A 10,886-nucleotide genomic window follows, 5' to 3' on the forward strand; every position below is an offset into this window, starting at 1 on the left:
GGGCTCAATAACGTCGGCGAAGAAGTGGCTGCTGTGTCAAATACAGCCAACGATACTGAGCATGGTTGAAGGATACCTCGTAGACCACCCTGTGCACCACCGACTCACAAAGGTAAACACAATATGGGCTACCTCGTACCTAGGATGTGTACTTGCGAATGACGGATATCTTCAACTTGCTTCGACCTAACAGTAAATCACATTACTTACTCTCGTCAGATCTCTTCCCTTGATTTTGAATCCAGCCCAAACCTCCGTACACCATTTCCCCTCTCGATGGCGCCACGCCTCCTGTATTGTGGCCACCGTGATTTTAACCCTTGTGGATGGAGCCCGTGGCGTCGACTTTCGATCTCTGTGATAGATACCAGCAGATCAAAACACGCTTGTACTCTAGGTACGTACATATTCCTCGCGCCTTTCAAACACCATTCTTCACATCGATCCCGTGCGGGAGAAAGCAGTTCTATACCTTCTCCTGTTGAACCACCTCCACCTGGGCAGAACTTCCCCCAACAGCCGACTTCTCCTCCAACACTCTCTCTCTCGCCAGCTGATCACTGATGTCAGCTTCCCGTTGTCCGTATCTTCCAATCTTGTACCAGGGAAGGCGGAACAATGCATCCATGCCCTCGAGACTACGACCGCTCGTCTCCGGGATGAAGAACCATGCCCATATCCCACCGAGGATCGTGATCGCGGTGAAAAACCAGAACGTTCCCCGGGGACTGAGGCTGAGGAGCATGTTGGGCACCGCGCGTGAGTTGCCGTATTGGTTGACTGTTCGAACGCCTTGTTAACGCGAAACTCACTCCTGGCTGACTGCTGGGGATAAGAAAGCTCACCAAAATGGAAGCACATGACCAGTGAGCTGCTCACGGCACGGATCCTGAGGGGATAGATCTCGGCATTCAGCAGATACTGCATGCTATTGAAACCCAACGCCCATCCCGCGCCCGAGATGTATATCATGACAATACCGCCTGTCGAAGCATGCTTCTGAGAAGGTGTGAAGACTGTGTTATCGTCGATGTTGGGCACAGCTGTCAGGAAGGCTGCAATGTAGCACATGGAAATCGCCTGTAGTGCGATGCCGATGGACAACGATCTCTTTCGCCCAATAACATCGACCAGGAACAAGGCACAGATAATTGATGCGACAAACTTTACGACTCCACTGCATTTTGAAAATCACCATCAATAACACGGACAAATATGAAATGGTATCTCACAACAGAAAGTGGAACTCACAAGATTGCCGTGGCGTACAGCTATTTCCAGTCAGCCCGCAATATAACCAAATTGGGGGACATCGCATCTAGCTTACCTTTTCGTTATCACCTTTAGTGCCGAGGAGCGCGAACATCTGCAAATATGCGTGAGCACATATCGACATAGACAAGAGCCAATGACAACTGGGACCTCCGAATGGCGACCAATGTTCGGGGGTGACCTACATCCGGAGCATATCTATATACGGCCCAAACGTTAGCAAGCGTGAGAAGAGATACCATGCCAAGTGCTAGCCTTGAACTATTACGAGGAGGGGGAACATACATGGTGATACTTTGAGCACCTGACCATTGACCAAACAACTGAACGCCGAAACCCAGGTAAATCCGGTAGAAGTTGTCGGGCATGCAGAACATCTCTCGAAGAATGCCCAAAAATCCCTGGCCCATTGTTGCTTCCTGCTCTTCATCCAGCTGGTGCTTGATACCGTTGATCTCCGCCGTGATGTATTCGTCGTCGGGACTAAGTCCTCGGATCTTGGCCAAATTGGCTACTGCATGGTCTATTTTGCCTTTCTTGATCAGGAACCGAGGTGATTCATTGTTGAACCATGACAAGATGAAGATGAGGCCAGCAAACATCAGGTGGAGGGATGTCGGCACCATCCAGGAGCTGGCCTTGTTCTGGTTGATATGGAGGCTGCTTCCCCAAGTCGAGAAGTATGCGAGCTGTTGCAAGTTAGTTCACAGAGCCGACACGACGGAGTTGATCGTCTTCACCATGATTCCGATGTACACCGAACCCGAGAACACGCAGGTGCAAAGTCCTCGGACCGCCTTGGGTGAAATTTCGGAAAGATAGACAGGCGCGATGACAGTAGTCTGGCCAATTCCTAGTCCTGCAATGAAGCGGCCAGCGTACACTTGGCCCAATCGCCCGTTATTTGTCAGGAAGATGACGATTCCGAAAATCCAAAGAAGGCACCTGAATATAATAAGCACAAAGACCTCCGAGACTGCAAGAAGGGGAAGACTTACAATTGTCGAGTAGCCCAGAGGCGACCAATACGATCGGCGAGGATGAAGGCGAGTAGAGCGCCGCCCACGCTCCCGATCTGGACCATTGCAGAGACGTTGCCCTTGACATTCGCATATTGATCTTCATCAAGTTTGTCAAACCCCAGAAGGCGCTGGAAGTCGTCTGTGTTGAAAGTGCCTGGTTGCAAAAGATCAGTAGAGCCCAACTTGATGGCACCAACATTGGCTTTCTTACCGCTGATTAACCCTTCATCCCTACGAATCGCCGTCAGCCCACGTCGTTGGGGGCTCCAATGCTCAAGGGACAACTCACACGCCTCTAGCAGCTCCCATAATGCCAAAGGAGATGACAGCAAACCAAAGTTTCCAATTCAGGACTTCTTTGGGTTCATCTGCCATAGAACTCCCTAGACGGAAGATATTTAAAGGTTTGCCTCCACCTCCACCCATATTTGTGATACTTAAGCAGATGCACGCGGTGATCGAAGGGCCTGGTAATGAATAACTAAGATGACACTGGCTTGACCGATCCAGTCGAGGACGAAGGGCGACTCAGTTCATCTTAAATATACCAAGCCCTCCACCAAGACTCTCGCCTTTTCATCCGATGGGTCGGGGATGGGCTTGGAATAGCTTCAGCAACCTTTGCGGACATCCAATTCCTTTGTCGGGGCGCCATGGGCAATGCATTCCTGATGCCGAATTTGGCAAACCCACGGAGAAAAGAGAGGGAGCGCCAAGGTGTTGGATTCTCGTTGTGCAGCACAAGAAGTTCAACTTGCGGGGGTCGGGTGCAACATGATGGACCATACTGACCTTGTTCTTTGGAAGAATTCCCGAGCCTGGAATGTGTTGGATGTGACAGGATATGAGCAGCCTATCGGCAGAAGTGTTGTCAGCTCGATGTAACAGCATTTCCATTGACATGGGGGAGTTGGACAACGGAACAGGAGACGCACTGTCGATCCGACAAGCTGCCAAGATCCACACCGTCATGCGACAGCCTTGGTGGCTTCATCCATGGCTTGTAGCATGGGCGAGAAGGACAAACATGGCGAGGAATGCTTCCTGTCGGGACGAAGAGAACTTCTTGGCTTGCAGCGTTACAACTTACAAGAAAACCCGGGGCGATACGGAGCGGAGCCCAGATGATGTCGAGACGACTCCTCTGTCGCGGCAATACAAAAAGAATGTCGAGCGCCACCCAAAAGCCGTCCCGCGTGCAATGATTTGCTGCGCCAAAAGCCGATGAGCCAAATGCTCTCTCGCCCTTCTCGCCCCAGTTCCCAGCTCCCCAGATTTGCCACGTCGAGACGCCCTCCACCTTTTCTCTGAACATCAAACTTCTTTTGCTACGTCTGGCGCCGTTTTAATCCGACTTTGACCCTTGAGCGTCGTCGGAGCTAGAGCCGTTTGGCACCGGGCCCCTTTACGGTAATGAAAATTCCTGCTCCTGAGACTCCCGCTCTGGAATAACCACCTTACCTGGCCATTGAAAGACTCCGACATGACTCTGGGCGCGCAGGTTGCAACGAAGATGCCATCGGAAAAAGAGAGGGAAGAGTGGGCGGTGGATAAAAGGGATATAGATGCGCTTTTAGGCGAACCTCCGCCCAACACAAACGCCACAAAGCTGGAAGCAAGTGTTGAGACAACTGAACTGGGTACTTAGCAAGTCAAGGGATTTGTGGCTTCATTTTCATCCGGATTTGCTTGCGTCTGGTTCCCTCTGCTCCCTCTAGCTGTTCAAAGCTTGCTCTTTCCGCCCATGCACTTCATCAACGCCCGACCGTTGCTCAGAACCACTTTGCCATTGACCTCGGTGACAAACCGGACCTCTTCCCATCCATCCTTGATATCGCCAGTCCTCCAGATCTTGGTCACCAACTTCTGGCCTGGCTTCACAGGCGCGGCAAAGCGAGCCTGGAACTCCTTGATGTTTGCCGGGTCACTTCCACCCAGTTCTTTCAAGAGTGCATGTGCGGCAAAGTTCCAGGTGGAGAGCCCGTGCATGATAGCACCCCCGAAACCCATCTTCTGACCAGGTTCGGGCGTCGCGTGGAGTGGGTTATAGTCACCATTGAGCCTGAGGTCACTCGGTGTCAGTGGCTTGAGTCGAACCAGGTGGGAGCATCTTACCTGTATAGATGCGCGCTCTCCGCAGTCAGCTGTTTCTCGCTGATTTTATCGGGACTGTTCTCTCTGCCCTTTGGTGGTGGATAGTTGACCGTCGAAGGTCCCTTGGGGCCACCCCATCCTCCTTGACCGACGAAGAAGCCGGAGCCGACCGCTCGTGTGTACACTTCACCGTTCTCTTTATCCACAATGGTCTGCTCGGTTTCGACCACCGTGCCTGGCTTGCCCTTGTCGTACACTCCTATTACTTTGGACCGCAGCTCGAATTTTCGACCCTCGGACGTAGGAGGAAGAGGCTTCAGGAATTGGATCATGCGCTGGCCGTCGACGACACGCTTTGCGTCCAGCTTGGGGACCCCCGGAATCGGGTTGCTGGCTTGAGCAGCATAGAAGTCAATCACTTCTTGTGTGGTCTTCTTGAATGCTAGAATATCGGTGAGTTCGGGAGTGCGGTGAGTAAGCACAGGGGACGCGACTGACGAAGGATAATTGAATATGTAGGAAACACGGCAAAGTTAGGATGGAGTTCCTGGATGACTGTCAATCAGAGCTGCGGTGTGTCTTGTGGGTGTCTATCTTTCTGGCACTTACGTAGATGAAATGCAGCTCATCCACTGTACAGCCAATGCTCACGGCAAAGAGCAGCACATCTCTTTTCAACCACGACACTTCGGTCGGGGGATACTCGAAGCCAACACCTGGACCCGACATTTTGATGGAGCCCTCAGAAACCTTGGAAACAAGAAGGTGAGCTTCAACGAAAATCACAAGCTGGGCAGCTCCGAATGTTTCAGATAATAAAATAAGAGAGGAAACAGTTGCGGCAGGCTGGTCAGCTTTGTTCAGGTTTGGGGTCGTACTAGTAAACGTGGGGGAGCCGCGTGCCGAGGTACTTGTATGTTGAGAATGCAGATAGCCGGCAAACCATCGAGGCCGTGAAAGTAATCATCACATCACATCTGTCAAACCAAGATTGAAGACGCCCTTGGACACCCTCCCAGGTCAGCTGCATCTCGCATTCAATACAAAGCGTCAGTTGTATTGATGGCGCCATAACATCTAGCGGCAAATGCATTATGAATTTTCGTTTATCAAAATCAGCATCAACTCGTGGGGTATCTTAGACAAAGAACGAGGAGCTTGGATTCGTTCCCGGGTACCATCATGGCCACTTTTTCATCGCAAACGAGGTGTTTCATCCATATGTGTCGTGCTTTGCAAGTCCACGCTATGTGCTCTCAAAGGTACTGTGCAGAGAAGATGTAGACCTGAAGATCAAGCCGAACAAAACGCGTAGGACGCACGGCATTCCCGCCGTCATCCCACATCAGCACCTGAAAATGATCAATAAGTAACGCGCGGTTATTCTAGGGTTAAGGAGGCTTACATCCTGTACTCGCACGTCCCGCGAGCGGACCGTCTGGGATCTGACGTTTCGAGTTCAACGTCGATCTTGATATCAAGATCGCGCCTGTTCTTGCTGTTGGGCTTATTGGAAAGGAAGCCTTGGACGATTTCTCCTTCCTCCACGGTCAGAACTTGTCGGAGATAAAAGACGGTCTGCTTCCAATGCGTGTATTTTGTGTGGGGCCCTGTGGAGAATCGGATTGGCTTGTGGCATGCCGTGAAATCAATATCGAACCAAGCGATAAGAGCGTGGATGAAATCATTTCTTTGACATCGGAGTTGGAATGGCTCTGAAAATGCCAGCTGGGCCGGCTTGACCGTATTGAGGTCGATGGTGAAGACTGGGCATGGATCGGTCACCAGGGCTTTGAGCTCGACAGTATCGACCAGAGGTTCACTCAGGGCGCTCTCTTTCATAGGCGAAAAGTCGAATCCATAGACATTATCCCAGACTAAAAAGGAGTCAGCCCGCATCCCGACCCTTGAATTTTGAATGCACTTACATCCGATCTTGTCCTCCTTATATTCTCCGTCTTCAATGCCCGCCATGTAGATCGTGGCCTTGTCGGGAAATATCTTACCACCTGATCTCAAATATTTATCGCGTGCATAGAGAACCGTGTCAAGCATGCTCTCATACAACAGGAAGTAACCCATCCACTCTGATATTATGATGTCGACTTTACCGCTGTTCAAATGTTGAGCAGGAAGTTCCACCTCTTCCATTTTGCCTTGCAGCAAGGTAATCTTCTTGGAGAGCCCATTGGTATCCACAATGAGTCTTGCCTTATTGATGATGCTGGACATGTCCACGCCAATCACATGTCTTGCACCTGCCCTTGCGGCAAACCTGGCGCTGTCAACTGGTGTCTCTGCAGTCGCGAGGGAAGATACGCATACATGCTGAGGATACCAGTGCCACAGCCGACATCAAGAACGACCTTGTCTTTGAAGAGGTGCTGATTTTGGTAGATGGCGTCTCGGTATGACCGGGTTCGGACTTCATCTTTCTGAGACAGAGTCAGCTTGCGATTCGACACAGGTGGATTTTTTGTCTTTACCAGCATTTCCTCGTGGATTCCATGGTGATCATAACTATTGCTTGGGTCAATCAACACCATCGTCATCCCCCCCGCGAGACATACCTCGTGAAGTAGCGAACTTCAGAATGTTCCATCCCCGCCATTCTCTCTTCGGTGGACATGTTGACCATATCGGCCACGGACGGGCCAACTTTGGTACCGTTCATGACAGCTAGTATTGAAGAGAAATCGAACTGTCTAGCAGTCAATGATTTGATGGCACATGCAGGCCGGTAAGAGGGATAGGATGTTACAAGGCCAAACAAAAATAAAAATAAACTTTTGGGCCCAGGCTTACGATTACTGGTCAGGCTGGATTGAGGACACGTGATGACAGCCCAGCCGAGCCAAGCAATAGGGAATACCCAGTATGCGAATAGGTACGGGGTACTCTGTGCGTCATTTTCAGAAACTTTGCCGAGTGCGATGGAATCGCGTGCAGAGCTCAAAAATGGAGGGAGAGGAAAGGGACGTAAAAAAGTTGTATTGGTAGATATGTTTCCCATACCATGGGTTGAGAAAAAGACGCTGGACACAGTGGGAATTGAACCCACGACCTCTCGCATGCGAGAAGAGAAGAATGCAAAGCGAGCGCTCTACCCCTGAGCTATGCGCCCTATGACACTAAATTTTCTATATTTTTAGGTTTTGGAATATGTGAAGTTACTCGGTGTGCGGTTCCCTCGGCTCGCAAACAGGGGGACGGCAAGACGGATGAACAGAATCCGACAGCGCCTCAGCAGTAGAGTATGATACAGGTTAGTTGTTGTCAAATGCCGTTGCTCTGAGTCTAGGTAGGAAGTATTGGTAGTAACCAAGCGAATACACCGCACGGCAGGCCTCATCGACGAGCTGCCAGAGGCCGCCGTCCACGAGTCGCTTCCCACTGAATATATCCCCCCAACCAGTAAACGAGTTTTGTCGGGCGAGATGAAATGCATCATTTCAGGCCCAATCCACGACTTCCTGAGTATGAACTGGAAGGCTTCGAATGGAAGGGTGCAAGAAAGGCAGCCCATAATGACAGTATCGCCCGCAAGGTAGAAGTGATTCGTTGGGTCAATGGGGACTCATCTAACTTGACATTTTGGTTGCCGTTGGAAATAAGAGCGCCCCGTCCTTATCTATTTGGCTATCTTCAACACAGCGACCACTTCGTCGTTGTGGAGTGCTCTTATTAGTTGCAGCGTATCTTCAATTTGAGACTGTGCCAGAGCGGTCGTAAAGAGGATTGGCAAGACCTCGTTGGATCTGGTCATGCTAATAGCGTGCTTCACTTTAAACTTCTTTACGGCAAAGGCACCATTACACTCATCAGGGGAGGAAGAGAAGCGACTCCATTTCAGGTAGATGCCTGACTTTGAAGTTTGCGACAGGTTCCTTTTCTACCGCTTTCTCACCCGGAAAACCAGGTAGTCTAAGCAACGTCTCTAGACTCTGTACAACAATTCCACGCTGCCCCGAGGCAATGTACGAGGCTACGCTGCCTCGCGCACCTCCTCTATCCTCTTCACATCGGCATCCGCGTCCACATCGTCCAACACTGACTCACCCCTCTTCGCCGCTTTCATGCGCAGCTTCTTGATTCTCCTCGTCTGCCGTTCTGTCTGCCTAGTTACCCACCACGTAATACAGGTGACCAGGATACATCCGCCGATAATCGCCATAGCAATGGCGAATGACACGGTATAGTATGGTGCATATTTGGACTGGAAGATCTGCGGTCCAACCGCCCCCCCAATTTGACCGTAGCTATTGACAAATCCGATGGCGAACGCGGAACCCGTTGCGCGAGAGGTGGTTTGGACTCGCCACGGCCACATCAGCGGGTACCAGCTCTGCGCAAAGGAGTTGGCTAGGACGGTTGCTGCGTAGACGCCGCCGTTGTTAGGAAAGGTGTATAGCACGCTGTAGCACGCCAGAATTGATACCAGGAAGCCCAACGGGATTATAGGGCGAGGCAGCCAGGCACTGTCCGCGAAGTATCCCGAGATAGCGATTATCATGATGGAGAGAAATGAAGTAGGGATATTGAGGAGTTGACTTTTCGCAATTGACCTGGGGAGAACAGAGTGAGCAGCATGGATAACTGTCGACAAGCTTCAAGTACTTACGTAAATCCCAAATTCGCAATGACAGTTGGCTGATAGAACGTCAAACCCGTCGTGCCAACAGTCATCGTAGCCCAAACCAGCGTAAACAGCCACATCCTTTTGTCCTTCAATGCCGTGACAATTTCCCGGAAGCTGAAATTAAGTTCTTCCGCTCGAGGCGCGTTGGCGGGCAAGCGGGCTTGGATGAATGCCTTTTCCTTCTCGCTGAGCCACTTGGCTTGCTTGGGGACTATGTGACTAGTTAATTGACAATTCTTTGAGCGGTTTCCGATCCTCACAGTCTGGCAAGATGAAGAATAGTGAAATGCCGAATGCAATTGTGGTCACACCCTCGACGAGGAAGAGCCTTGCAGAAACAATCAATGAGTCGACTTTCCCTTTCTGGTTGGGGGGAATAGGCATTCTCAAACTCACCATTGCCATCCAGAGAGTCCATATCTACCAGAGATCGTGTCGAAAGCGTAGGCCAACACACCACTGATGACGTTGGAGAAGTTTCCCAGCGCGTAAAAGTAGAGGAGACGAATCGACATCTCGTCGGGACGGTACCAATACACCATTTGCAGTAACACGCCCGGAAACATACCTGCTTCACACATTCCTAGGAAGAAACGAGCTGTATACAATCCGGCCTTGCTCGTAACTGCAGCATGGCAGGCGATCGCAATGCCCCAAGAGACCTACAGCAGAATCAGCCTTCTGGTGTGGATTATGAGGGTGGCCCATCAATCTTACCACAATCCTGGACTGCCATCGGGAAGGAAGCATCTTCTTGATGAATAAATTGCTTGGAGCCTCGAAGATGATATAAGGTATCTATGGGGAATGGGTACTTAGACGAAGCGTTGGGGGGAGTGACCTACTCACATAGTAAATAGTAGATATGAAATTGTAATCGTTCGAGCTCATATGGAGTTGCGTCAGTATGTTGTGGTCAGTCCCCTTGTTCATGATTCGAGCATTGGCCGCCTGTACTCTCTGAGTCAGTATCCGCTCTATACAAGAATAGGGGGGAACCAGCTGTGACATTCTGGTAGTCCATATTCTTGAGTAGGAACATAATACTGCACAGCGGCATGAGGTGCATGTCAACTCTACGCATGAGCCTCGCCTCTTCTGCCTCAGTCAGGAGAGTGCGAGCCCTCATGCGTTCAGCGTCGTAGCCGACGATCTCGTTCTCGAAGGAAGAGACATCTGCAATTTCTTCACCACGAGGGACAACATGGATCGTAGTATCACCTTGCGTCTCTGAGACCACTGGGATGTTCGACACTCCCTTGTCGTCTGTCACCGAGAGCTTTTGTGCCATTGTATCCAGAAAAGCTTGGAGAAGCTTGGACGTTGGAGCAGGGCTTGGTCCCGAATCGCTGGATATGCTCCTGGCCAAGCCATACTCTTTGTACTCAATGAAAACACCGGAATGCTCCCTCATTGAATACCATTTCTCTGGAATGAAAAGGGACTACTCCGACGAGATGCGGAGTTGTCTGTTGATTCTAGACCCCTCATTGGGTTGACATTGCATGTCGAAATGATGCCATCGCTATAGCCTGATGATGCCATCGACAGCCGGAATAGAATCATATCAGATGGAGACAAGTTAGTCTTTTCAGCTGTTCAGAATAGGTATTGACCAACCTTTCGGGCCGGAGTTAGGGAAACTCAGTCAGCAGAGCCAGTAGGGAAACAGTCCAACGCCAAAAATGAGAGCAAATTCTAAAGAGAGCTCTTTAGGGATGGTCCTGGTCTCGAGAGTGGGCGATTGACGGTGGTGTCTAGAGGCATACCAAGCAAGGAATGCTTCAACAACATACCTGGCAGCTTCTTGGGTGGAAGCCCTGCTAATAGATCTAGGAGATTGATGCGTAGCGTACGGA

At 50.6% G+C, this 10,886-nt stretch overlaps 4 protein-coding genes and 1 non-coding gene across 5 annotated transcripts; all 5 read right to left on the reverse strand.

The window, feature by feature from the left end:
• Window positions 1-466: 466 nt before the first annotated feature.
• On the reverse strand, window positions 467-2,720 carry Z519_05042 (uncharacterized protein; the record flags this gene model as incomplete). Its single annotated transcript, XM_016762784.1, has 10 exons — window positions 467-780; window positions 846-1,177; window positions 1,252-1,271; window positions 1,328-1,366; window positions 1,458-1,470; window positions 1,558-1,961; window positions 2,013-2,217; window positions 2,271-2,448; window positions 2,506-2,525; window positions 2,584-2,720. The coding sequence occupies 10 exons, from the start codon at window positions 2,718-2,720 to the stop codon at window positions 467-469; spliced, it is 1,662 nt and encodes a 553-aa protein (XP_016620397.1).
• A 1,296-nt stretch (window positions 2,721-4,016) lies between these two features.
• On the reverse strand, window positions 4,017-5,117 carry Z519_05043 (uncharacterized protein; the record flags this gene model as incomplete). Its single annotated transcript, XM_016762785.1, has 4 exons — window positions 4,017-4,356; window positions 4,410-4,830; window positions 4,887-4,935; window positions 4,998-5,117. 4 exons carry the CDS (start codon window positions 5,115-5,117, stop codon window positions 4,017-4,019), a joined length of 930 nt encoding a protein of 309 aa, XP_016620398.1.
• Window positions 5,118-5,789: 672 nt separating this feature from the next.
• On the reverse strand, window positions 5,790-7,062 carry Z519_05044 (uncharacterized protein; the record flags this gene model as incomplete). Its single annotated transcript, XM_016762786.1, has 5 exons — window positions 5,790-6,265; window positions 6,317-6,663; window positions 6,714-6,823; window positions 6,875-6,908; window positions 6,959-7,062. 5 exons carry the CDS (start codon window positions 7,060-7,062, stop codon window positions 5,790-5,792), a joined length of 1,071 nt encoding a protein of 356 aa, XP_016620399.1.
• Window positions 7,063-7,424: 362 nt separating this feature from the next.
• Window positions 7,425-7,512, reverse strand: Z519_05045. Its single transcript has one exon. It is a non-coding gene; the product is annotated as a tRNA-Ala (tRNA).
• Window positions 7,513-8,373: 861 nt separating this feature from the next.
• Z519_05046 (uncharacterized protein) lies at window positions 8,374-10,318 on the reverse strand (the record flags this gene model as incomplete). The annotated part of the gene is made up of 7 exons (XM_016762787.1): window positions 8,374-8,953; window positions 9,010-9,238; window positions 9,288-9,355; window positions 9,424-9,689; window positions 9,745-9,825; window positions 9,877-9,978; window positions 10,037-10,318. 7 exons carry the CDS (start codon window positions 10,316-10,318, stop codon window positions 8,374-8,376), a joined length of 1,608 nt encoding a protein of 535 aa, XP_016620400.1.
• Between the last annotated feature and the right edge of the window lie 568 nt (window positions 10,319-10,886).

The sequence above is a fragment of the Cladophialophora bantiana genome (genome assembly GCF_000835475.1).
Source record: "Cladophialophora bantiana CBS 173.52 unplaced genomic scaffold supercont1.7, whole genome shotgun sequence".
NCBI lineage: Eukaryota > Fungi > Ascomycota > Eurotiomycetes > Chaetothyriales > Herpotrichiellaceae > Cladophialophora > Cladophialophora bantiana.